Source organism: Varroa destructor, unplaced genomic scaffold (assembly GCF_002443255.2).
Source record: "Varroa destructor unplaced genomic scaffold, Vdes_3.0 BEIS01000006.1, whole genome shotgun sequence".
Taxonomy (NCBI): Eukaryota; Metazoa; Arthropoda; class Arachnida; order Mesostigmata; family Varroidae; genus Varroa; species Varroa destructor.
The window spans coordinates 30,913,114-30,938,892 of NW_019211459.1; the positions used below are offsets into that span (position 1 = coordinate 30,913,114).

The following is a 25,779-nucleotide window of genomic DNA, read 5'->3' on the forward strand; positions in this document are numbered from 1 at the left end:
TATATATATATATGTGTGTGAGTTGTATATTTGCTACAGAAACCAGCACCAAATCGTGGACAGGACGATAATCAATATTTGAAACGATCTACTGATATCAAGTTATCGAACTAATCATTAAGTATTCTATGATACATATTATGGTAGAAATTTCTGCGAAAAACTTATTCGGATCTGCGTTACTCTATAAGGCCCCCATTTGTGTATTGCGATACTAGTAATGGAAAAGAAAATTGTCTTTCATTATATATTTTTCTTTTTCCTAAATTAATATAAAAAAAATAAATAAAACCCTTGCCATAGCGTTGCAAGATTTGGCATTGCAACAAACTAATAAAGCAAAGGTTGTATGACCCTTCGTAGGTTTGTTGGAAACGACAAAGACTACCTATTTAAATTGAGCCCTACTATTCCGTTTCAAATATAACCACTCAAATCTAGTGATTTGAATCTGTATTTAGAGATTTTTTCCGCTACAGATAATAGATAATATCACTATAATATAATAATAGATAATAAAATTATAATCGACAACCTGGGTCGCATGGTTTTATTAGTTCTGTATCTATCGGAATTTATTAGCGGCATGCGTTCATTCGTATGGCGTTACTTCAGATTCGTTATCTGTCGTCAAGTTGTCACGTTATTTGATTTATATTATTGTCAAACATGGCTCGGTTGAAAATCTTTAGATAAAAGAGGAAAGGTAAGAAAATCTTTGCGCTTCTCCATATGTACTAAGAATATTGCTGATGTCTGACCTTTTCCGGAGTGTTTTTGGATTAAAATGTATTTCCCCGATTCGGGCTACGAAGATCCCACATGACCAAGAGGCTGTATATTACGAATAGATTCGACTTTTCGCTTCCCTAAATATTCTGAAAGCATTTAATAGACACCTCTCAAGATATTCAGACTTTTATGCAGAAACGTTTTTCTTTCATTTAGGCATCTAAGAGCAATTTGGTGTTTTACATGTTATTCGGGTGTAACTAGACCACTCGTATGTATAATACCTTCCATCAGTCACTTTTAATCTTTTAAATGTACTAAAAACGATACATTTTACATGTATACTCGTCAAACTGAACTAGAGAAAGACTAGAAGAACTACTAGGAAGAACTAAAGCTGGACCCCGTTCAGCTTTCGGGAAATAACATGAGTCGGGTAGTGGGTTTCTATCTGCGAAGTCCTCAGTTCTTCTATTTGTAGGAAATAAGGGTACAATGTTGTCGTTCACTGGATCTTGTGACAATCTTATTATTATTATTATTATGGAAGGACTAAATCCTATGATGTTTGGTGCTGTCACGTTTTTTGGGGCAATACTTTTGTACAGTCTGCATTCATTGTTTTGCAAAATTCAGGTCATTCAGGCCATTGGTTCATACGTAATCTTTGTCGATAGTTGCGCGTCAGAGTAATAGATACGTAAATAACTCGAATAATGACTAATATAGCTTAGTCTTGAACAATGCCCAATGGCAATACCCGATATGAGACTCCAACCATTTAATCGTACTCATTGATTTGATACACCTATACCTCGCCTTAGTACCGTTCTTGCGCTCCCCTAGCCTTGTCTTGCTTTTATAATATCAATCTTATCTACGGCACTTCTCTGCCACTCGTTTACCACATGGAACCATAAGGATCAAACAAAATGTGGCAGGATTAATAGCAACAAATCCATTGCGCGAATAAAATACACTCAAAACAACATATACGAAGTAAGCACCGCTGAAATAAAGATACTAATCTACAAAATGATGATTCTTTTAAGAAAAAAAAATTTATTTTCTCACAATCCTATTACTTCATATTTGACTTCATCTGAAGGCAACAATTCTTCGCGTATGCAGATTTGCGTATTTACAGATTGCACCTATGCATTACTACAACTTCTTTAAATATTATTGCACCTAACGTGTACATAGCACACTGCTGTTCAAAGATGCATGCGTCGACCCATTACAATCACTTGTAAGCCCAACAGAATAAAGGCATCTTTCTGTAGGCCCAACGTCTGATACCAACGCAAAATAAACTATTTTTCCCATATAGTATTAGGTACCTAATGCCTCCGTGCATGTACATTCATATCAATCTTTGGCTATTTTATCAAGCGATAAACTGGCGGACCACATCGCTCTACCTTTTTTTTTTTTCTCACAATATTGTGTCTATTACAATTTTCAAAAGAGGGAACCGTATAATTATTATTCATGATGGGACAACCAACGCCAAATTCAAGCAATGAATGTAAACACCAACAAGAATTGCTCAACACATCTGATAAATGTATTGATAGGGCTCAACCTGCATAGCTCCGATTTAATCGCTAATGGTTTTTTGCTTGCCGCCAGCGATAAAACGCCAACTTGAATATGATATTTCAAATGGAAATTGCAATGATATTTACGCTTCAACGGTGAAAAGCAATAAATTGATAGTATGAAATGTATGTAATGAATATTATCACAATTATGAATTATTAATTAAAATCTAATGCGATTATGTTGCCCCTATGTGTCGAACTCCTGCAACATCGCGTTTTATCAGCGGTTCTCGATAAAAACCCACCTTCGCATATGTGTCCTTCAAGGAAAATCCTTGCGGCAATATGTGCGATATTCTTCATTCCTGCCCGATCATCTACAAAGTCAATTTTAGTTATACAAGGGACTAACAAATTTCAACAAATTAAAACATCAAATGATTCCGTATAGTTGCTCTTAAATAAAGCGCATATCAATAGGAAGCTAGGTTGATTACCGAACCTAACTCAAAATTCTACTTTTGTTAGTTAAAGCCAAAAGCTACGCTATTCAACTTCGAATTTTAGGCACACATCAGACCTGCTCAGATGAGCACAATGAAATCGGCACAGTTTTAACAAATAAGTTCTAGCGTTTTTTCACGTGTATATATAACTTCCAATAAAGCTGAAATACTAATCTCAACGTACATGATTATCTTTATGCAGTGTAAGTGGCAGGCTTGGGGTCTTGCAATAGCTTCAGTGGTGTCATAGAAAAGTCCCCACGTAGAGAACTAATCGCTTATCATGTGTTTTACGATACTGCAAACGCAAACGGGGTATCTCATATTGCTTCTACACCATCCGGTAGGTTGGAACATAATATCAATTTGGCTGTAAGGTAGCTATTATGGCTTAGGTTCGCTCCGAAACCGTGTATGTTTCCTATTGAATTGATTCGCTGTTATCTTCATTTTATATTTATTTTTTAAGTTCGTTTTCCTTACAGAAAGCCCAACCACTTTTCTCCACAAAAGAGATCCACTCCGTTACGCAACCATTCCGCTATTTCAAAGAGACACTGAGATTAGCTTTAAATATTCTACGTAAATATTAGATCGTTCGAAAAACCAAGAATCTAAGCAATGAGAAAACGTAGATATTTTTAGAAATTCTCGGTAATTTCTTTTTCTTCTTCTTTGGTAAGGTCCTCGCGGGAAAGGTTACATGAATAAAACTTTTTTAAGTCCAATTATTACCTATTCTTTAGGCATTATTAGTTTTTGGGATGGTCGGCCCGTACAGACAAACTCTTATTTGATTAACAGAACCAGATGCAATTCTACCTATTCGTGAGGTTTATGCAAATGTCCTTCATTACGAAATAATTTGATTTTCTAGACCTTTGAAATGTGAAAAGCAAATTCTATATTAGTTCAAAGTTAGATAATAAACTCGGTAGGCACAATCTGGTCTATACTCGCCAGACTAACCTGGGGAGTGGAGTCCACACAGTTTTTTGTCAGCAGTTCGGTGAAGGTAGGCTTGCACCGGTGAGAAGGTCACCGGAAAGGCCACTATAACTACTAGTACCAACTTCTAAATGGCAAAGTAAACACTGGCAAAGTAAAGGTAAATAGAATCGCCTTGATTCGATTAGTGACTTTGCGTTTTTCTATGCTGTAAATAGTTCATCATGACTGGTGACAGTTCGCTATTCTCAACCCCGCTGCTTTGCGTATTGTGCTCAATCGTCCTTTTGCAACTGTAAACTTTGTAAAAACGTCTGACAGGAAACAGTCCCGTGTTTCTTTGTTTATCGAGTATAGTTTAAACAGTCACATCGTTACTTGCTGGGCTTAGCGCCGAATAGTGTCGTTTCAGCTACTTACACTAAGAATTGGCCCATGCTATTGAGTGACCTTACTTTGTTATGTCATTCTATGCTGTAAGGCTTGAAAAGTGTTCTATGCAGTAGGGCTCTAATCAATGTTCACAGTACACGTGCAGGCTAAATCTATCAATGCTGTTTGGTGGTCAATGCCTCCATATATAATCGGTCATGGCTCTCAGACCGCTGCTATCCCTATATAAGGTTTGGCGCTTTCAGTTCATTTAATCTAGGTTGATAAATTGTACTATGGTCAATAATATTGCTATTCTTTTCCTATACAAAAATATCCGACGTGTCATGATCGTCAGGGTTGTGTTGGACGCCAAGCAATCTCGACTCCTCTTCGCTGAAGCACTGGAGACAGAGATGTTTACTAACGGGACCTCTTCCAGGTGGAAGACGACTTTCAATTGCAGCTATTCGTTGCGGAGGCCAAACAATATGTGTAGCCTTTGCCACCATTAAACCTGTGAATTGGATAAAGCAAAAACAGCTTTGATAAAACATGATTAATATTACTAAGTTTTTTACATGTACTACGGTTTGTATAGACGGAAGGCGAGACCTTGACGTGTAAAACGAAAGTAAAGGTGAAGCCCAGGGCTATTGTATCAGTGCAAAATTTGCTTGATATATACTACGTTTATAACAGCTACCAACTAGCTTAACTGCACTACTATTACATGGATACTTTAATCGTCTGCAAGCTCAATTTAAACACCTAGCTTTAACTGTTTACTCGTTGTACATTGCCACTTCGAACATTCATATATACATATACCTAGTCCCAAATTAAAAATTGAACGACTGTGGGCACGTCCTGGCTAAACGGACAACGCAATTACTGTACATTGATCACAAACAAAGGCTATAGCAGTTAAATGTAAGAAACACACGTACCCATAGCAACAGGCCCGAAAGTGTTTGAGTCCAGCGAGGTTTTGTGGTTGTCACCCTCAACCCAACAATGGCCTGGTGGAATGCGTACCACATTCGTGCCCTTTAAAATGAAATATCAATTTATAAGAAAGCTAACTAAATACACACCTTATAGCACTAATTCGGTGTACCACTTAAACATAGATAGCATAGCTCTGTTAGCATCCAATACATGAGCTTCAGAAACCTTTTTTGCAAGCAGACACAATTCCAGGAGAAATAACACATGATGATGAATATAGTAAACGTTGATATATGATTTCCTAGGATCCACCATTTAATTCCAAATGGACTTTGTCACTGTTGAAGTAGCACTTGAAAAACTCGTATTATTCCTCTTACTTACTTCTCAGAACATTTAATTTTGGAATAGAGTAGAATAAATTTCCAAAAAAAAAGGCGTTGGAATAATATCACCTCTTTGTAATCATGTAACAATCCTCCCTATTCTTAAATTCATTGAGTATTCAAACCTGTGGTGTACCCAAATAAATGGATTCAAATTGGAATGGGCATTTCGCAATGAAGAATAAGCTTCCCCTGCAAAACCTTCATTGACATAATTTGAAAATTCAAATTTAAAGCGATTATCTTGTTAAATGCTCCAGACTTAGAATCGGTTCTCAGCGGAGTGTCGTAGAGTGCAGTTCTATGTATACCAATAAGTATGGCACCATGCTGCAGTTCTCTTTATATTGAAGTTTCTGGAAAAATCCTTTATGCTGAAGCTTTCAACAACCTTATTAGAATGTTGTAATGAAACGACTTCAAATTTTTTACCTATAGTAGCAAATATTTTATTTCTCGGACGAATAATACACTTCTAAAAACTGTGCAATAGACAACGGGTATTATGTGTCAAATGCTTTTTCTAAAAGGCTCCGACCAGTTTGTCTAATCCAAGTTAATTTTCAACCACGGTAATATCGTATAAGAAAAATTCGTGTATTGTTAGAATGTTTTGTGCTTTATATAGTTCTTTATATTTACTTTGCTCTTTTTTTATACAGACATTCCAACTGAGGGAAGTCTGGATACTCAGAAACTTCACTTTTCTTATTCAAACAAGCGCTTAAGGTGCTAACAGAAGTTATACCAGTCCATATTCTGAATAATAAAAATAAAAACCATTGTTAAAGTTGCTGAGTATATAGTTTATATACTCAAAGACGAACCTTGTTACTGCAATGACTTAGCCCTCGCTGCAATTATCCGGAAGTTTCCTTCTCACATCTGCCACTCCGGCAGATTTTTATTGAGCACTAAATTTATCGTTAAATATTTTATATTACCGTTATTTAAAGCGCCTTTATCAACAGATAGGACTCTCGGCCGCAGCTAACATCGACGGCGCTAGGCGTAGGTGAGCACGCAGGCAATACGCTAAAGATGCATACTTTTTTAGCATACAGTGTAATTATTACTGCGAGTTTTGTGCTGCATAGCACAAGAGGGTTTCTACTCAACGTCATCACAGGAGAAACTAGGCACTGATCGCCCCTAAAGAAAATACTCCGTTGCGCCAAGCGTAATCTAAAATACTTATGTAGTATATGAGTTTATAAGTATCCTGATACATAAGGAGTTGAATGATTCCTATACGGTACCTTACGAGGCAGAACAGCGTCACCCTGCAGAGCGATCACTCTCTTAATTAACCTCTCGGATGGATCCTTTGGTGATATAAATGCGATTACGTCACCTCGTTTGATCTAGATTTGAGTCGCAGAAGGGGTACGTGATGGAAATCATTATTAGTTCAGAAGAAAGAACAGCACGTTTGTACACAAACAAAGGACTACCTCATACAGACCTGTTTGTAATCAAAGGTGACTGTTCGGTTAAGTAACACAACATCGAGCCATCCGCTTGGTTCGGGGTTGAAGAGGGGCTGCATTGAGCGACCTACAATCTGGAAATAAATTTGTGCAATAACTAAAAGGTTATGACAGTACTACTCATATAAGTCCTAGAAGCATTTTAATCCATCTTGGCGCTTTAGAGATTGGCACTCCTTCGTTGCAAAAGTAGTAAACTGGGTCTTTGATTTCCCATGTCGAGGGCAGAGGATGCTAGGCTTAAATCAGGACTCTCTGCTTTGAGCGACTTAGATGCATTTATCTAAAATAGTACTTATTTTAGAATTCATTTAGCAATACTTACTGAAAAAACTCGTTCCAAAGCGCATCAAAAACAAACATTGCATTGTGGTTTACAAAAAATCTGAGAGAGACTTTCATGAAGCAAACCGGTAGGTTCTTAGTAGAGTTTAGATTTGAAAAATTAAAAAAAATTATTTCTTTTTTAGATTTTAAAAGCAATTTGTGATAATCCCAGATTTTTAAAAGTTAGCGACGATTTTTGAAAAAAATGGTATTTTTACTGTCAAAAATAAGACTTTCAGCACACGCAATAAAATTGCGTTGAAATACCTGTCTTTAATTAGGTGCAACTTAAAGGACAATTCTTAAGTGAAAAAAAACCCCTAGCATTTCGTACGTTGGTATTAAAATTAACGATCAGTTTTTCTTATGCAAAAAAAACTATAATATTCTGCAAGATTTTTTCTATGGCGTGGTCAAATTATCATAAGAAATTGAACTATGGATGTCTACTCATAAATGCGGTGTACACGCGGTGTGCGGCTACGTTAGAGATATGAGAACAAAAGACATACTCAAATACTAACATATATCTAACTCACGAAACTGACATCCAAATATAACCATTTTGCCAGGCAAGTATTAGGCTGCTAACCGATGAGCTTTGAAATGGAATAACTCTTAAACTACATGCCACTAACAGACGAAATATGGGTTGAAAAATACTCAAATTCTCGAGAAACTTGCGAGTGAAAATAGCTGAACCTAAATGAGCTCACAAAAAATTAGTTCAGACAGAAACACATTGACATCGTGTTGTGGAAATTCACTGAAGATTGGAGAAGACATTTGACAAAGAAGCTTTAAGCAGTACAAAGTGGTGCAAAAGTTTTGAGAAGGGAAAGTGGTGTGTGGGAGACCAGGAGGTCACCAGTTACCGGAATCCGAAGGACAAGAACACATTACTGAAATCGAGGAGGCCTTCGACGAAAGCAAAGCTTGATGTCTAAGGGTTCCATCGGAAAAGTTGGTGTTTCACGTGTTGCAGATTTATGATTCAAATGCTGAAAATGAGGAAACTGATTAAAAATGAATTGTTTGTGAATTGAGTTTATGTCAAATAGAAATGCGTGTGATGTATTCCGCACTTTGCAGAACTTTAATTTTAAAAAACTTGCCTGGAGCATAGAAACGCTATAGACGAAACATGGTTCAATCTCAACTGCCAGCTAGAAAAGGACCAGACGAAAGAATGGCGTCACGCCGAAGAGAGATCGACTTAAGTGTCAAGTAGGTTTAGTAATGATAGAACTTGCAAAGGACCTCAAGGCCATCTGATACCGTAAGATACACACCGAAAGTGAAACCATATACGCAATTTGCAATGTTGAGTTTCTCAAGAGGCATAGGGACCGTTGGCACACCACTTGAAAGCATGCAGTCCAGTTAGTTGATAACACCTCCAGACCACATCGTTACACGTCCATTACTTCCCGGATTGAGCAAAGGATTATCTAATACTGGTTTCAGTTTGCTTATTCCCCTGACCCAAGTCCATGTGATTACGGGGTTCCCTATGCCTTAAAGGGCAGTTGGTGGGCAAACATAGCCCACTATTGATTTCATTTTAGAAGTCAAAGAGAAATCATGTATGAAATGCAAATGACCGGTATACGGCCGTCCAGAAGCTCCTACAGCGCTGGGGCAAACAAAAAATTAAAGAGTATACCTCTAACACGTAGTAAAAAATTATCATTCCAGCCCAACTAATTTGAACTTATTCGATTTCGACCTCTGCCAGATTTGCTTGAGCTAGTCCAATAGAAAAGACTTCTCACAGTGAAAAAACAATTATCTTTACCCGTACAGACTACAAGACAAAGTCATTTAATGTGATTTGCCGAAATTGCTAAACTAAGTCTTCTGAGGCGTTAGTCTTAGTGGCATGAAGCTCACAGACACGTAAATTCAAACACTACCAGAAGCACAAATTAGTAACGACTACGTAAAGTGGAGAAGAAGCAGAACTGTTGCGGCCGCACTAATATGAGACTTGAATAATGTCGAGTAAAACTAATTCCAGATTGCTTTAATAAAATACGAATAATAACAGTACTAATAAACAAGAATATAAGTAATGTTTACTAACGTCAATGAGCGCATTGAAGTAACATTCCTAGTAATGTTAATTATGTACCTGCTTATGAGGATTGCCCGAGAAACTTGGGCCCGATTCGGATAGTAACGACATATCAATCGAGATTTTCAGTATTATGACTGGGAAGAGTAAACAAACTGTGCAATCGCTCCTAATAAGGTACACCGACTATGTAAAAGGCTTAAGCGTGAAATGTGCGTATCTCGTTATTTACAGAAAACCGCTAGATAGCAAAAAAAAACAATAAACACACGGTGGACCATAGGCTTACGTACTCGAAATCGATTTAACTGCGCAGATGGTAATGTAGGAAAATAACAAATACTTTACCCGCAACACTAACCAAGGATGCTAGAGCTTTTACACAACGTTCACGGCAAACCCAAATTTATTGGAAATCTCCCGGCATTTTTGCCTGTATTTTGTTTCGTGCGTGTCTGGTACTGCATTTTACAGATTAATCTATTGCTACACCATTAAAATTCACAGTGCTATCTCCTTTTATGCTTAGTAAATGCAGCACCTTTTTACGATTACATAATGGACACATTTTATATAGTTCTATACGAAGCCAGGTGCTATACAATAGCCAGCAAAGAAGCACCGCTACTTTTGTCAGTGAACTAACTTTTAACTGAAACTACATAGAAAAACCCCGCTGAAAACCCTAAAAACATGTTTACATATGTGGAGACGTCTCTAGCTTCTTCTAAAGTACCTTCAGTCCCTCCTGAGCTCTATCAGCATGTAAAAATCCTGAAGTGTGTTAGTGTTCTATTGGGCTATACGTCCGCCTTGGGTCAACATCATCATGGCTCGTTTCGGAAACGCACTCACAATATCAATACTCAGGACACGTATGGGGATACGGTTCCACATGACGCTATCGGCAAGGTGAGCAGGCCAAGTCGAACATAGCAAATAGCTCGTAAAATGGAGTTATATATATACTCAGCGTCAAACTGCTACATGAACGCGTGTTGCATGCATTTATTTTCACTTATTTCCTATCAGTGGTGATATGCAATTGCAGGAAAACGAAGATGTCACCGATTTATTGATGAACATCGCCGGTGTCGATTTCAGCTTTCGGAATAGAATGGGGTTCGACGTTCTACATCACACATCACTAAAAGGCAGTGCTTTCGCTGTTGAGAAGCTCTTGGCATGTACACGTCAAGTTATTGACATCAAGAAAGATGACGGTTTCGCCGCTTTACATTTAGCTGCGCTAATTGGACATGTAGCAACTGTCGAACTATTCCTTGGCGTGGACCCATGCGACCCCGACATACGAAATAACCGGTACTTGTAATAGAATCGCATGAATGACTATTTGTTTTAGGAGAAATTAGTAAAAAATCAGAGAATGATAATATGTAGCAGCTAATTGGTAGACTTTTCTTAATGTTTTCCTTTCATGCCCCTACTAGTCTACAAACGTCATTATTGCTGGCTGTTGCACAAGGACACGAGGGGCCTCAGTAAATGCTCAGGATGAAGACGGGGACACCCCTCTATATGTGGTGCCTATAAAGAGGCCGGCGTTTATGGGTAAGGCAGTTGCCAGTCTTCGAGATGCACCGGCGATGGCTCATATATAGCTCATATTCGTACTATAGCAACATCCGTGTGCTTACCACCTTTCACACTTTCAAGATCCACCGAATGGCACAAGGAGTCAGACGAATATAGTAAGAAAAACTCTAGAATCTCAAACGACCGTGGAGGACGAAGGCCTTGTAATAGGATGCTACTTAGCAAGGGAAAATTCTGACCCCACAAAACCCCGCTTTCGCTGGCTGATAACTGTTACGGTTCTAGTCACTGTTGTCCCTGGTGTCCACCCCAGTATTCAATTTTAAGCGACAGGTAGGAGTTCGTGACATCCCTATGATACTCGTGTCTGGTTGTTAGATGCGGTCAGAAAGTTAATTTGTGTTTACTGAATCTTAAGAATATATAATAGAATAAATTTTCTAACCGGTTAGCAGCGCTACATATACGTAGAGATAAGGTAATTCAATTTATGTACACAAGCGATTGTCATGCAATAAAAAATAATAATAGATTCAAACTATTAGATATTACTTTCAACTCATTTATACTGTTATTTTGTACTTTGTATTTATACTCTATACTAGATCCATCGTTTTGTCAAAACAAAGAAAGAAAACGAAACTTACGGTAGCTGGTCTTTGTTTAGAGCTATGAAATAATAATAGCAGACCCACTGTATTATTCGCTATAATGGTTTCAATAACATTTACTAACTTTACTTATATCAAATAGTGGATTTAATTTGGCTACATAATAGGTAACAATATAATAATTTCCTAGAAAAGTTGCGTGTTTTAGGTCGTTCAAATTGGAGGCTTATGGTTAAGTAGTGCGAATTGGCAGACCTCAGCAGTGAAGAAACTAGCTTAAAATATGATATCGTAGAAACCACTAAATACATTACGACACTGTAATAGACCCAATATATGCTTATATACTTAGCATATGCCCTAATAATTGAATTGTACACCGTACATCGTATACTCTTGATCAACGATAATGTATTTTATGAAATATTTTTAAGAGTATTGTCATATTAGTAGAGAGTCCTATTAAGAACTACTGTCCTAATAATTAAACACAACTAGCAACTTAGAAAACAGACGTGCAATTAACGACAACTTATTAACATTCATCTTAAACGACCGCCCTCCGCAACGCCCCTATGCGAATGACAAGATAAATCTGTCGGTTCTAAGAAACCGCTACGTCAGCGACATGCATAATTAATTAGCTAATTGCAATGTTATCGTCATTTACATGAGTTGTAAATAACACCCCTAAACCTGATACGAGCTTTAGAATTGACGGATGCTACTTTACCGGCCTTACAAAATGGCTTTGCTTTATACAGTTGTGTGGCCAACCATAAACAACGTGATATATTTAACTTACTTGAGCCAGATCTGCGACACAGTCTATAAAGACTGCCCCGACGGGTATTGCAAACGACGCAAATCGTACGATGCGCCCTGATGAAATCCACCCCATTCTTTAAAAACTGATTTTTTATTCGAAGGATAGATGCAGCTCGCTGGACAATGTCCACTACCCCTCCCAAGCAAAAGACCCTCGCCACCTGCGACAATGAGATAAAACGGAGTACTGTTTATAAGTTTCCGTTTACCAAAATACATACATAACAACAAAACAATATATACATAACGAACACGATGGATATTGGAAACGGCTAAATCATGAGTCGAGTTGACAACACGGTACCTGTATTAACGTCACCTACGTGTAGCGTTTGAAGATTTTGAATTTGGATCTTTAAATAGCTTTGACCCTAATGAAATGGGAAAGAGCATAATTTGTTCTGTACTGTGCGATAATATTCTTGGCAGCTGAGAAAAACTAGCATATAAAATACATTTAAAATGAAATTCAGGAACTACATTGGCGATTCAGCTAGCTCAGGGTAGTTCTCTCACATACAAACATCATTTTACAACTCATCTTACTAATAATGTCAATGTCCGTTCACATAACAGCGCACTAGTACGATCGTTACTGTCTCCACATGAGCGATGAATAAACGATACAAAACTCACAAACGCGAGAGGCAGTGACTACGGCTATTCTCGGTAATGCTATAACCTTTGCATAGAACCTTATGATATAAATATCAGCAGGTTACATTTAGAAGAAGACGACGCCCTCTAGTGATAGTTGTTATTATTATGCGCACATTTATAGATGAACGATAAAGGATGAAAAGAACTTTCCTATGGAAGTTCTCTCACTTGTAGTGTGTTACTCCTTTGAGTGTGTTACTACATAACAATAGTAATAATAGGAATGACTAACTGCAGACAGACTCTGCAGATCTCAGTCATGCCGCGTCTCGTTTAAAGAGAACGATTTCAATGGAACTACTATGAACATACTGCACCAATGGTTAAATTTGAAGGATAAGAATTAGCTTCACATAGAATGTAGGTGATTCAAATTGGTACGAGTAAAAGAAACTGTGAGAAATTGAAACTTCGATGTTTTCTTCAATACGAGTTGTATAAATGGCTATCATATGGAAGAAATCCCATATGTAATTTTTTTTTTCTTTAACGTTTAACTCACTCGGACTAACTCGTAGTAGAAAGTACTGGAACGTTGAATAAAATCACTATGCATCTATAATGTTCTTTCTCTTCTCTATGCTGTGAATGAACGAATTCAATTTTTAGCATAACATTAGAAACATCCATGTGGGCGACTCATTTCGGGGAGAGGGTAATCTGGCTTTTCATAAAGAGACTAGGCTCAAAATACTAAAGTTTGATGAAATTCAACAATTAAATAAGCTTCTTTCGTCCGAACGGTTAAGCCTTTGGCTTTAAAAGGATAAAGAAAAAACGAAATTCGAATCTAGGTTGGGGCGACTTAAACTTATAAAATGGTAGTTACGCTGCATTGACCATAAACGGCACGAAGAATTTCTTCATTTTGTAATACTATATTGTAATTACTAAAAATAAGTAAAAATTAGAGTTCATCATTTTATTTAAGAGCCACTTCAAACAGACTTTTCTATCCGTATAGAATTAGCTGTTTCCCTAAAAATACTTGCCCCTAACGCATAAATATCACTATATCAAAGTGGGTTGTTTAACTATAGGCAACGAAATCAATTCAAGAAAGCTCACAAGCAAATCTAAAGCTATTTGAGGGGAAATATGCTGCCCTTAAAGTGTCTCATTTCCTTGTTTATCTAAATGCCACCGCTACTTAATGGTACGATGGGCAATGGGCTAGCGTAGCTTCAAATACGCAACAATTACTAAAGCTTGTAGGAATATATTTCGCATGCAAACGTCTGGCGTTACGTTTCATAGCAACACGTACTTTCTTTAGCAAATTGTTACATATCTACAGTTAAATCAAGAAAATTAGCACTAATTTGAGTGTATCTCGTTTGATTTTTTGCAAAATCTTCGTTTTATTGATCTTCGAAACAGTACACACAGTACATGTATAACCGTGCTTCACCGTGTATGAAACGAATATGTTTGTGACCCTATAATTTTTACAGGTAAGCTTAACTCGTTACTGTATTTCATTATCATTGTCGCGCATGTTATAAGGCATCATTCACTTAGTATGGGCCCACAGCCAAGATTTTTAGCTATTCCTTCTGCGACAGGCCTCGATATCGTTGCTTAGCGCTATCTCTTCACTAAACACTTCCGGCCCTAATGATAACCTAGTTTTACGGTGAACTGGTATTTAGCACGAAAATAGCAATTACTAGGCATGTGTACACTCGCTACTCCGTTTTCTTTCTGTCGACGTGTCTTGTGTAGATTTGGCTCGCAAAATATCGGAATGAAAAGCTAGAAATCGTATTGGACCCTATTTTTTTTACGGAAATTTAATAATAATAATAATAATTTTTTGACAAATATACAAGTATAAAGTGGCACTAATCACAAATAGTAGACACAAAAGTGAACTGTATTGGCTGCAAGAACAGAATAAAACAAATATATCGTATACTGTTTTAATTAAAAACAAGGTGAAACTGGCAACCTCCATACTTACGTACATTATCATAGAACTCAAGTCGTTCTTATTATGAGGCTAAGCTGTACTGTCGCCTCTTCAAATGAGAAAAAGCTGTCTGGGCCGTTCGCAATGCAAAAGCTGTCTATAGGCTTGGCTCAAAGGTATCTGTTTTAAAATTGAGGTCGATAAAAAATACTCGGCACGTGGCCCCAAAATTTCCGAAAAAAAACACGAATTGAATCGGCGGATTTCCCTTGGAAAACCGGGCTCGAAGAAGTTTTAAAAATTGTAGAACAGAACTCCGAATGTTCTTATTGTTGTTTTTCTTGCCGTTGTCACACTGTTTAGCACTAAGTTATTAGTCACTACTACTTATAATATAAGTAGCATAGCTGTTGTTTAGAAGCGGGGGTTAACGGCAGACCAAAAGCGCTACTGCAAAGAAACTCTACCGAAGGTCTTTAGTAGTCTAAAAACGCTATGTTTAACCTAATAGTGTTTACTATATGCGGATTGCAGATATCTTAGACCAGCTTGATTACAGTAACTTGAACAGATAGTGGAGAAATATTAGTCACATTAGTTGCATATTTCACAGCATTTAATAAATCCCCATATTTAAGAAGGACATTCTGTTAAACATCACGATAAAAAAAGCCGTTGTAAAATGTATGTTCACGCGGAAAAAAAATTAACAATCCCATAGAGAAGCTGCAGCGTGAGACTTTTTAATAAAGTGCATAAATGTATTCTTTTATGCGAACCAATATGGCTGTATATGTCGGTCACCATTTGTATCCTTCGTGGAATCATATGCTTGAGAAGGAATTTATTGACCTTTGTACGTTATTAATCATGTTTTACTAGCCTTTTATAGCCCGATTAGGTTCTTAATCAACCCGATTAACATTACAATAAACGGCTCGTGCAAATTTAACTTTAGAAACAAGCAGTGCCATAGTTACAGGGCGATGCAGCCATTTAAAACGGAAGTATGCTCCAACACATTTGGACTAGATTCAAGAATAATCTTGCTTCACTGCAGGCAAAACAAGCTTTACACCTAAAAAATCACGATCTGTCCGCACCTCTGATTGACGGAAAGTGGTGCGCAGATTCAAATTCAAATTTGCCGCCACGGGACGCGTTCGATGCGGCTTCATCGACCAGCCACTATGAGACAAGATGGCCTCCGGTAGAGTGGTCTCATCGCAGTGTGATTCCTTGTCGACGGCATCGCGGTCAACTGTTGCTTCTACATTGCGTCACGTATGTTTTGTACATCTGTTTTGTGCTTAACTTAAATTGTTAATCGTGAAAAAAGAGGTTAACCCACCAGTAGTCGCAGTATTCGGTGGGCTGTTGTGTGTCCCGCTTTAACCATCCCCATTTCGCGTGAGTGCCAGCGGGGAGAAGGGGAAACAGCCAGTCTTTTCGTGGTCGACTCCCCTGTAGCAAACAATCTATGGGCCTACATCGTGCCCTCCTCCCCGGCGCCAGCTTCGGAGTCGCCGAGTAGAGCACGAGTTCGTGTCCCCGCAGGGGGACAGGTACTTACCAAATAATCAAGCAAGCTAGCGAGAAGTTTGCCGAACTCTGCGTATTAGCAGCAACGGCCTGAGCGGTGGTACAAATAGCCGCAGTCGTTGTTGTCGTCTCTCAGAGTACAGCGTCGCTTCTGTATTCAGCCTTCTTGTCTGTCTACGGTTTTGTCGGGTTGTGCCAGCTATGCTACTGCTTAAAACCGTTCTTCGGCTACCGCTTAAAACCACCGCTGTTTCACTTTTAAGTGAATATAGGAAATTGTAGCAAGGTTAGAAAGAAATGCATCGGAGATTAAAATCGACAAGAGGCGGTATTGGGTTTAATGTTGGTAGTACAGCGATACTGATCATTTAGATTAGTGTTGTAATCTTATTCTGGTAGGGTGTCCCCATCTTAAACGCCCGAAGGAAGCTTATGGCATGACACATGTTTGTTTGGTATGGTAAGTGGCACTTGCTATTTACTGGCAATCAGAAGCACCAAATATTGGCGGTGCTTCTGATTCAACTGACTCGTCTGCTTTTTGCAGTCAGTAACTGACAGGCGGATAAGACCTTTGGAAGCGTGTTTTCCTATTATAGCCTGTATCATTCGTTTCATGAACCGCCGTGTTAACATTATGCGTCGCAAACGCTTGCTTTCGCCGACTATGCATAATGAACCCGGTTGTCCTGCGATCCCAAGAGACTGAAATAATGAATTCAACGTTCAACTTGAATTCTTGGTATGGCAAAGGTACGTACTGAGCCGTACGGCTGACTCGACAAGAGTAGGGGTCATTATGCTGACCCCGGTATTAAGCGTTCAGTTATTATATATACATCAGGGGTATTTCCTGTAGTAAACATTAAACATTTACGAGACAAAGTTGCGTTCATTTTTGCCCCTTGTTCCCGGTGGGGTGTCCTTCGCTTAAGGATATGTCAGCAAAATCTTTTTCAACTTGCATATCAGAGCGAAGCAAGTTTGAGAACAGTACACCTCATAATGAAATGCCGTGTGAGTTCGGGCAGTACGTGCTTTGCTATCATGTCCGTTATTTTCCTATAATTGTTTGGACTTCGCTTACGCTTATTATGCTTACATGAGATTTTGTCATGTCCGTGTTGCACCCATTAGTTTATAGCCGTGTTTAAACATGTTTTTGCTCGCTTATTGTTCATTGTTAAAAAATATTTATTAAAAGCTAGCAGCCGGTCTGTCAGTAACTGCGCACGCTGAACTCTGTCTTTGCCAGAGTTCTTAACAAATTGAAACCTAAGTGGTGTCTTTATTATCGTCTTCGTCCTCGTCCTTGGTAGGTTCGGTTAAATTTTGCCGGTCGCGTTGTACGTTGCCGGAAAACGGCGGTGCTCGCTTACTCGTTGTGTCTGCCATCCGATGGAGGGTCAGTCAGTCAGTATTTGTATCATCAGTTAGTTAGTCTTTTTCGAGCCACATAAGGCAGTGATAATCTCTGATCTATGTAATTGAAATTATTTCGTAGTAGTAATCAGCGATGCTGGCCTATGTAAATAGTTAGGCTGTCGTGGCTCGCCGCCGTGGCATCAAGCCGAATTTGCTTTAGCTACCACTGTGTTGTTGATTGCGTTGGTGGTGACGAAGTAGTTCGCTCGTACTACTCAAACGTGTCATCATAAGCCGGTGTGTGGTATTAGATGATCGCTGTGTTAAGCCGCAATTATTGTGGCCGGCCTACTTTTTCGCGGCAAATACGGCAGCCGGGTGCGTACCGACGGCTAGTCCGGGCGCGGGGCAACTCACAGGCAATCAACGGCGTAAGCGCCATAACGGTTCAGTTGAAACGCCACAACCATGACAGCTGCAGTAGCAGCACCAGTAGCGGGAACAGAATAAACCGACAGCAGTAGCAGCAATCTCTCCGACAGCGGAGCGTCGTAGCAGCTTTCAGCCATCGGGCGAACGACAACGACTGCTGCTGCTGCTGCAGGCTGGCAACCATTTAGCTGTCGCGATTGGCCGGAACTGGTGCAAGATGCAAGTAGAGTGAAAACGGACGAAAAAAGGCTTCGTTCAACCCCTCCCCACTTAGTCCTTTACTTACCCTAACAGCAATCCACACCAGTCAGTCTTCTATTGCTGGTCCAAATAGCAGAGTTCGACATTTATTGGCGTGGGGTGAGGTGGAGTGAGCTCATTGGTGGCCTGGAGCATAATCAAAGGTTAAGGATGCGAGCGCTGTAGACAGAGTCGAAGCAGAACGCGTGTAATTTACTCCAATATGTCCTTGCGTCCACCAATTTGCGTGGTATCTCGAGTTTACTTTTCATTTAACTGCCAACCGCTTTGAAGGGAAAGAAGCCAATTGACTTCTCGTTGACAACAACAACAAAAACAAGCATACTTATTGAAGAATAAGGCAATTAGTTCCACCAGCAGCCTTAATAAATGCTTCGGGTTTTGCACTGGGAGCCTATTTACGTAGGTTTTTACTGATTCTAATTGACTTGAAATCGTTGTTTATACCTATAGTGCTGCATAAATGATACTATGTTAGATTATGCATGCCTTATTGCGATGTTCTGACTTGAGTCTTATATGGAGCATGTAACTCCAAACAAACGGATGTTCAAGGCCGAAAATATTAGTGGATTCCATTAAAGGCAACCTGGTCAAACATCTATTACTTATTTTACAACGTTATGGGAAAGCAGTAGGACACAGATATAAACGCTATGTTGAATTACGGCTAAATAAAGCTAAGCTTTACTAGTGTTTCCGTTAATTGGAAGTATTTGGATGTAGTATTTAGACTCTAGCTAAAGCATGTAGTATGCAGCTACCAAGATTTAAAAAATAAGTGTTATTTAAGAGTAACATATGGTTATTTCTAGCATATAATTCTAGTTCAGTACTAACGCTTTTGTTGTACTTTATTCCTGCTTCAATCTTTTATGCGGTTGTACTCGATTGACACCTAATTTTACTATGACAGTGACTACTCGGTCAGATAAGCTTGTGGATGAGTCAAAAGGTAGAAAAGCCTTCGCTGTCAGGGCAACGCATCAAGACTCGCAAAAGGGGTAAGTACAAATAACGGGTAAGTAAGGCCAATTGGCTCGGCTGTTATATCATCACTACTCATACGTTTGAATATCGTTATGTGATATATTTACTATAGTAGTTTAAGCCTCAGATTTGTATATTTAGTTACAATGATGTTCAAGGGTATTTTAATTGGGATTTGCAGATGAGAAGGAGAAGTACGATCCCATCGGCTTTCGTGACGCGATCCTGACAGGATTGGAGGCGAACGGATGCTCCGCCTCCGACCTTGAAGGGGTACACAAGGTAGAAGAATTTCTAAGTTAAAATTAATTTCGGAATAGTATAATTTTTGTAGAATAGTATAGCAGTTTGTTCCGTTGCACATAAATCATTGTGGTGTTCACCTCATTGCGCTGTCAAATTTCTGTAAAGGTGCAGCATTTGACCTGTATAACCAAAGCTAAGCCAGTGCTATATTTCTTCGTTCATACTGTTTTGTTCTTAATCCTAGTACCTGGACTCTGCCGGAAATAAGCTCGACTATCGTCGCTACGCTGAGGTCCTCTTTGATCTCATTATCGCCGGAGGTTTGTAACTTTTGCCATCATCATATATATAGTACTGATGATGTTTCATTTCATAACCTATAGGTTATGAAATACAACGATTCTTCTATAATAGCTCTTCTATAAGCGCTTCTATAATGAAAGCCAGCTGTTTCAGCGGCGTTTGCGTTTGACTTATCGTTTTTACACTTGCAACACAGGCATTCTTGCACCGGGCGGGAGCATCGTAAAAGATGTGCGCGCCGACGGTCAGCCGGGCACGACGGAGATCTGCGTATTTTGCGCCAAGGATGCCGCCCAGGTTAAGGTATAAAGAATATACATTTCGTAGAATGCAGGTAGCCTACGCGACACTAGAAAAACAATGTTATTAGAATATTTTTCAGGATCATTTTTGGTACGCGGTATACAGTACGAAAGGTCACAGATAGTTATATGGGATGTCCTTAGTCGTGTGGCAAATATCATATTCCGAAGAAGCACCTGTGCAGAGCTACTAAAATATATAGGTTGTGATACAACAGTAAATGTGTTGGTATCTATCTAATTGTAGGGCTACGCAAACCTCCTCGTCAAGCTGATCCGGCGCTATAAGTACCTGGAGCGATCGCTCGAAGAATCATTTGGAAAGGTGCGTAATAAGGTGACTTCTAATATAAGATTGGTTCGTAGTGGTCTATGTAAAGAAATGGAGACAAAACTCTGTTTTTGAATTTGGCTTGAACAATATATATTGGAACCTTTTTCCTGTTTTTTTTTTAATCAAATACTATAACATCCATTTGATGTTTAGCCATAGAATCGAAAACGGGAAAGAATTATGTAACGTTGTGTCCATATTTCAATATTTCAGGTGATGATGTTCATGCGTGGCTTCGATGCAGATCAACGTGAAAAGTTGGCGGCTGTGACCGCTTTTCTTCTTACCGTTGGCCTTATCCCGACTTCGGTACTTTCCAAACTGCTTCAGGATCATCTCATCAAAGATGGATGCGCACTCAATTTCCTCTTGAGCTGCCTAAAACGTTGGAGCGAAGAGAAGGATGCGGCCACCATTTGGAGTGCCCTGAGGCGTTACCAGGTAAGGCGGCACTGCGAGTGGGTTCCGTTTCTGAAACGGAAAGCGAAATGGGATCTGCGTATGCACAAAATTAAAGCTATTATCCTACTGCACGCAGTGTACTTGCCTCTAGATTGAATTAAGCTAAATGAAAGCTTGATATTTTGGTCTTTCCAGGATTTTTTTCTCTATACTGAGACTTGACCAACGAGAACTTGAGTTTTAGCAAATATATTACATGTAAGGTTCAGTTTGTAATATAGCCAAAAAGATTTTCTTGACTTTTAACGATTTTGTTGTAAGCGGAAATTTTGTCCTGCAACTTAGCTAAAAAAGCTTGTTTGAGTGTTAACAACTTTTTTATATGAGGGCACTTTGTCCTGAGAACTTTTGTTAGTGTGTTATTGTCATACGATTAACCTTCTTGTTCATTTTTTCCGTGCTACTTTGGTTCTTCAAGCTGGAGCAGCGTTTGATGGAGTTCATGCCTGTTGCCAAGCGTACGGAGCCCAACCTTACTCAGGTATGTAACTCCGTTACACACCCAGTAATAAAGTCTATAGAATAAACGTTGGCTACCTGCTACCACTAGGTTTAAGAATAACAATATTACCCCACAAAGAACGTAAACTATTATTCTCATATTCTAGGCATTGTCGGACGAAGGTCTTTCGGCCTTGGTGGATTATCACCGTGCACACGCTTGCCAATCGGTCAAACGCGAACTACAGAGCACCCTTAAGCAGCTGTTAGAAGAAAGGTTTTCTCAGGAGCGTATAATCGATGAGATCAACAGCAGGGCAAGTGCATCCGATCTGTCAGACTCTGATGTCGTTGTTCTCTTGTGGACGACACTAATGAACATAAAGGAGTGGAATAAAAAGCAAGAGCTGGCGGCCGAGCAAAGCGTTAAATATCTTCGACAGGAAGTTGCACCTCTTCTTGCCGAGTTTGCCGGACGCAGCCAAAAGGCAGAAATGGCACTGATGCGTGCTATACAGGAGTATTGTTACGACAATATCAATTTCCTTAAGGTCTTCCAGAAAATTGTCGTTCTGCTGTACAAGTGCGATGTACTTTCAGAGGACACGATCCTAAAGTGGTACAGTGAGAGCCATTCAGCAAAAGGTAAATCCGTGTTCCTCGATCAGATGAAGCCGTTCATCGAGTGGCTGAAGAACGCCGAGGAGGAGGATACTGATGAAGATGACGATTAGAGACGGTGGCAAGATCAACGCACAACCGAGCGGCTGCATTGTGTCAGTGAGTGGCGACAACAGCAACATCAGCAAATCTAGAACATCAAATAAGATCAACAATAGAACGAGAGAAGTTCGATTAGAGAAATCGACTCACGTCAAAACCAATCATTAGCAGCAGCAGTAACGGACATATGTATCGACAGTCAAAACTTTCAAAAATAAAACTACCGCACGAGCCACCGAAATTCTAAGAACAGTTAGCAGCTGGCAGTTGCTTCAACGGTATGGGATTGAGGCAAAGTATTGTTTTTTTTTTGTTGCGTGCTGCTGCTGTTATATCAAATTGCTCTGTTAATTGGGACGGTGGCAACAACGACTACGATAATGGCCGATGGCGTCGTGATACCTCTGTTACAACTACCCAATACTTTTATTACGACGGTTATTTGGTCGAACGAGTCGCAGTATTTAAAACTAAAATGAGGGCAATAAGATCCGACAAGTTATCGACAAGTGTTCGACCTCAGCGAGTTTCAAGAGTGCCCACGAGCATACTACATTTAGAGTATAAAACAACCAACTGAAGGAGACACACACGGACATACCAAGAACTAGTGCATAAGTACTTGTTGTTGTATTCGTCGTCGAATTGCACTGAAAATAATGACGGAGAACAAGAAAAGAAAAGGGCTACGGTGAATTAGGCATATTATAATTGGCATCATTGTGTAAAATGGTCTAAAGTAGCCCCCTTCTTCAAATAAATCCAAACGATGAACAGTGGCTAAAAGGCTTGCCACCTTTTCTCTTCACGAGTTGAATAATAACAACAATTAATCATTGAAAATAATCATTATGCAGATTATGACGATGACCAATGAGCATCAGTGAAGGTAGTGATGATGGCCACGGTAATAATATGAATAATAATCATAACAATAATGACAACGTGATCATGACAGTATCACCAACAACAGGAACAAACATTAAAAAAAAGGAGGAGAGCTGACAAAAATAAAAACAAGGTATGAGGCGACACAACAACACATAATAGTAATAATAAAAGAGCGCTTATGTTTTATACCGAAAATCGTTCAGTTTTCTTTTTGCTCTTAAATGCCGATATGCGTATGTGTCTACCACTCCAACTGCCATGCGATGATTAATCAACAAAGGAAATAATACGATGCTGTCATGCACGTGCAATTCCGTTCATAGCCGTACCTGTCAGCAGTTCTAACGCGTACGCCAACGGAAACAGTGTTCCATTATAAAGCAATAATAATTGTAATTTCTTAGTATTTTCAAAATTTTTCCAATTAATTGTCTTAATCTGCTTTCTTTTTATTGGCTAGAGGCCCTGATCTGTATCTGATTATAATCAGATACGAAAGGATTTTTGTATCTGATTATACAGGAAATTCAAGGCAAAAACAACATCATCAGCAAAACAGGCGACTCTAAACGATAAATTTAAAGACATGAGTGAGGAAATCTGTATGTACATCCAGAGTGATTTGAAAGTTCCTGTCCTTCTTGCTCGTAGTAAGTCACATGGTTTTTCGAATACTAATTCCAACTGAGGTCCACTTATTGCACATTATTCTCCATCGAAAGAGCTGGCAATGATGCTTTTATGATATTCGCACATGTCTTTTTATCTAATTCAACGCACAAAGTAGAGATCTCCAGATTTGCAGGTCTTTTTCCGTTTTCTTCGATCGTTTATCAGGATTAGGGTATCAATCTTACCTTTGAAAAAAGTATATTGCGAGGTTTCCTTCCGTTTTACATTTCGATAGTTAGCCTCTAAACAATATAAAAGCGTGGAACTGCCGTACTGACTACATTAAGAAGTCAGGGTGCCCTATATAAAATTAATAGTTTCTAACTCGTCAAAAAAGAAACGCGACTTGAAGTTTCAAAATTTGTACGATTTCGTCACGTTGCCTAATGATATCTAAACTGAAGAGTTTATTTAAGGAAATGTGAAAGACTATATGGAAGTATAAACGTGTACTTAACAAAGTCTTTTGATTTCGATTGCAATTGCCTGGAAGGAGGAAATAAAGTGTCCCTTTTTCGTGCACTTCTCTAAGCTGCGTCGTATATGCTCATTCTTAGCTCGACAATGATACTTGAAGGCAACTGTCGTTGTCGTCATTTGCTTTTAAAATAAAATTGCTCTTCTGAGACCCGTGCCCTTGTTGTAGTAATCACTCAACAAAGATACGTGACAATAGTTTTAAGCAGTAAATAGGAAAATCTCACATGTAAACGAGCATAGAGATATATTTCTGTAAAATTGATACTTGTAGATGTGCAGTCTATAACAACAAATGCGAATTAAATTCTTTCAAAATAATAATTTCAAATAATTTCAATAGAAATAATTTCAAAGTGGACTGTAATTTAATCTTGACAAAAGCTTGATGCTATTGGATTTTAGGGTCAAGATTATTTTTGTTTGATTTTCTGATCATTTGATGACAAGGCACTGAGCGCGATTTTAAAGTGTTGAACCTCGAAGAGCATTGCTAAACAGATATGTGGACCTTCTTGGGTACACACCATTGCTTACAGAATATTTAAGACGTGCGTTCAAGCTTCCGATAATTTCTGCCTATTCAGAAGCCACCAGCACATGAAAAAGAAAGATAGCGGAGATTCATCCTGGCTTTTATAATATGAAACTTAGAATAAAAAAGTATAAGAAGGGCCGTACAAGACTAACCGTAATAGCACATGATTACACGCTTTGCAGTCTATAGGTTTTATTACATCATATGCGGGACAGTATATTTCCACTTGCTAAAGGCTGCGTGTTCCTGTGCAAAATATGGTGCAGTTTCCCGCAGGTATTATGCGGTGTCAGTTCTATCATTAAGTAGTCTGTCTAAATTTAAAATTTTCGAATTTATATGCTCATAATATATAATTGTGTTCTTCTAAACAGAAATAAACGATGTTATTTAGTAGAAAGGCCTAATAATATACACTAGCTGTCTTACTCATTGTCAGTCGGGAGTTCCTTAGGTAAAAGACATTTGCTTGTAATTTTATTTTCACAAGCGTATTTTGATTGCGATTCAGTTTGGTCATAATCCATATTATAGATATGTTTCATTCATTGAGCTAAATACAATAAAAAATATTCTTTGACTTCCCCCGAGAAGGGGGGGGGGGTGGATTGGTAAATTGCTCGACTTGATTGATGACCATGATTGACTCGCAACATAGACTTATAATATTTTTAATATTTGATTTTTAATATTCGCAGTTACGTTTTATACATATCATTACATTTCATATATTCGAAGTCTCCAGCGTATGACGGGCTTTAATGCTCATTACGTGTAGGACGAAGAACTCGCATGAAACTCTTCTCCAGACAGGTGGGAAAAGAATGTTGCATGCGTTCCTTGACTCGTTCTAGCCGAACCTGTCGGCGAAAAGAAAAAAAGAGCCAAAACGAAAA

At 38.7% G+C, this 25,779-nt stretch overlaps 3 protein-coding genes across 13 annotated transcripts in view; 2 read left to right on the plus strand and 1 right to left on the minus strand.

Annotated features, from left to right (window-relative positions):
• The window catches only part of LOC147755115 (transient receptor potential cation channel subfamily A member 1 homolog), an 11,877-nt gene extending 222 nt beyond the window's left edge, over positions 1–11,655 (plus strand). Inside the window, exons 2-3 of the mRNA XM_086992496.1 lie at positions 10,388–10,659; positions 10,788–11,655. Of these exons, the coding sequence (XP_086848622.1) occupies positions 10,415–10,659; positions 10,788–10,842 (300 nt within the window). The 5' untranslated portion in view covers positions 10,388–10,414 and the 3' untranslated portion in view covers positions 10,843–11,655. The remainder of the gene's footprint in view (positions 1–10,387; positions 10,660–10,787) is intronic.
• On the minus strand, positions 1,762–13,578 carry LOC111252870 (mitochondrial inner membrane protease subunit 2). Of its 10 annotated transcripts, XR_015329934.1 has the most exons (7): positions 12,879–13,037; positions 12,310–12,493; positions 6,908–7,006; positions 6,702–6,806; positions 5,056–5,155; positions 2,970–4,622; positions 1,762–2,656 (listed from the first exon to the last, which is right to left on the minus strand). XR_015329934.1 is itself a non-coding variant. In XM_022811432.2 (6 exons), the coding sequence occupies exons 2-6, from the start codon at positions 12,403–12,405 to the stop codon at positions 4,429–4,431; spliced, it is 594 nt and encodes a 197-aa protein (XP_022667167.1). In that variant the 5' UTR covers positions 12,406–12,493; positions 13,495–13,578; the 3' UTR covers positions 1,762–4,428. The 10 variants fall into 10 exon arrangements, 9 of the variants coding, with proteins under 9 accessions (XP_022667167.1, XP_022667168.1, XP_022667164.1 ...); XM_022811432.2 differs by lacking the exon at positions 12,879–13,037 and adding an exon at positions 13,495–13,578 and having other exon boundaries at positions 1,762–4,622; XM_022811433.2 differs by lacking the exon at positions 12,879–13,037 and adding an exon at positions 13,161–13,299 and having other exon boundaries at positions 1,762–4,622.
• A 2,462-nt stretch (positions 13,579–16,040) lies between these two features.
• Positions 16,041–23,391, plus strand: kra (basic leucine zipper and W2 domain-containing protein kra). Of its 2 annotated transcripts, none has more exons than XM_022811824.2 (9): positions 16,041–16,188; positions 19,421–19,508; positions 19,676–19,776; positions 19,985–20,060; positions 20,240–20,346; positions 20,593–20,670; positions 20,893–21,120; positions 21,560–21,622; positions 21,750–23,391. In XM_022811824.2, exons 2-9 carry the CDS (start codon positions 19,448–19,450, stop codon positions 22,314–22,316), a joined length of 1,281 nt encoding a protein of 426 aa, XP_022667559.1. In that variant the 5' UTR covers positions 16,041–16,188; positions 19,421–19,447; the 3' UTR covers positions 22,317–23,391. The 2 variants fall into 2 exon arrangements, with proteins under 2 accessions (XP_022667559.1, XP_022667560.1); XM_022811825.2 differs by lacking the exon at positions 16,041–16,188 and adding an exon at positions 18,179–18,906.
• Positions 23,392–25,779: the final 2,388 nt, after the last annotated feature.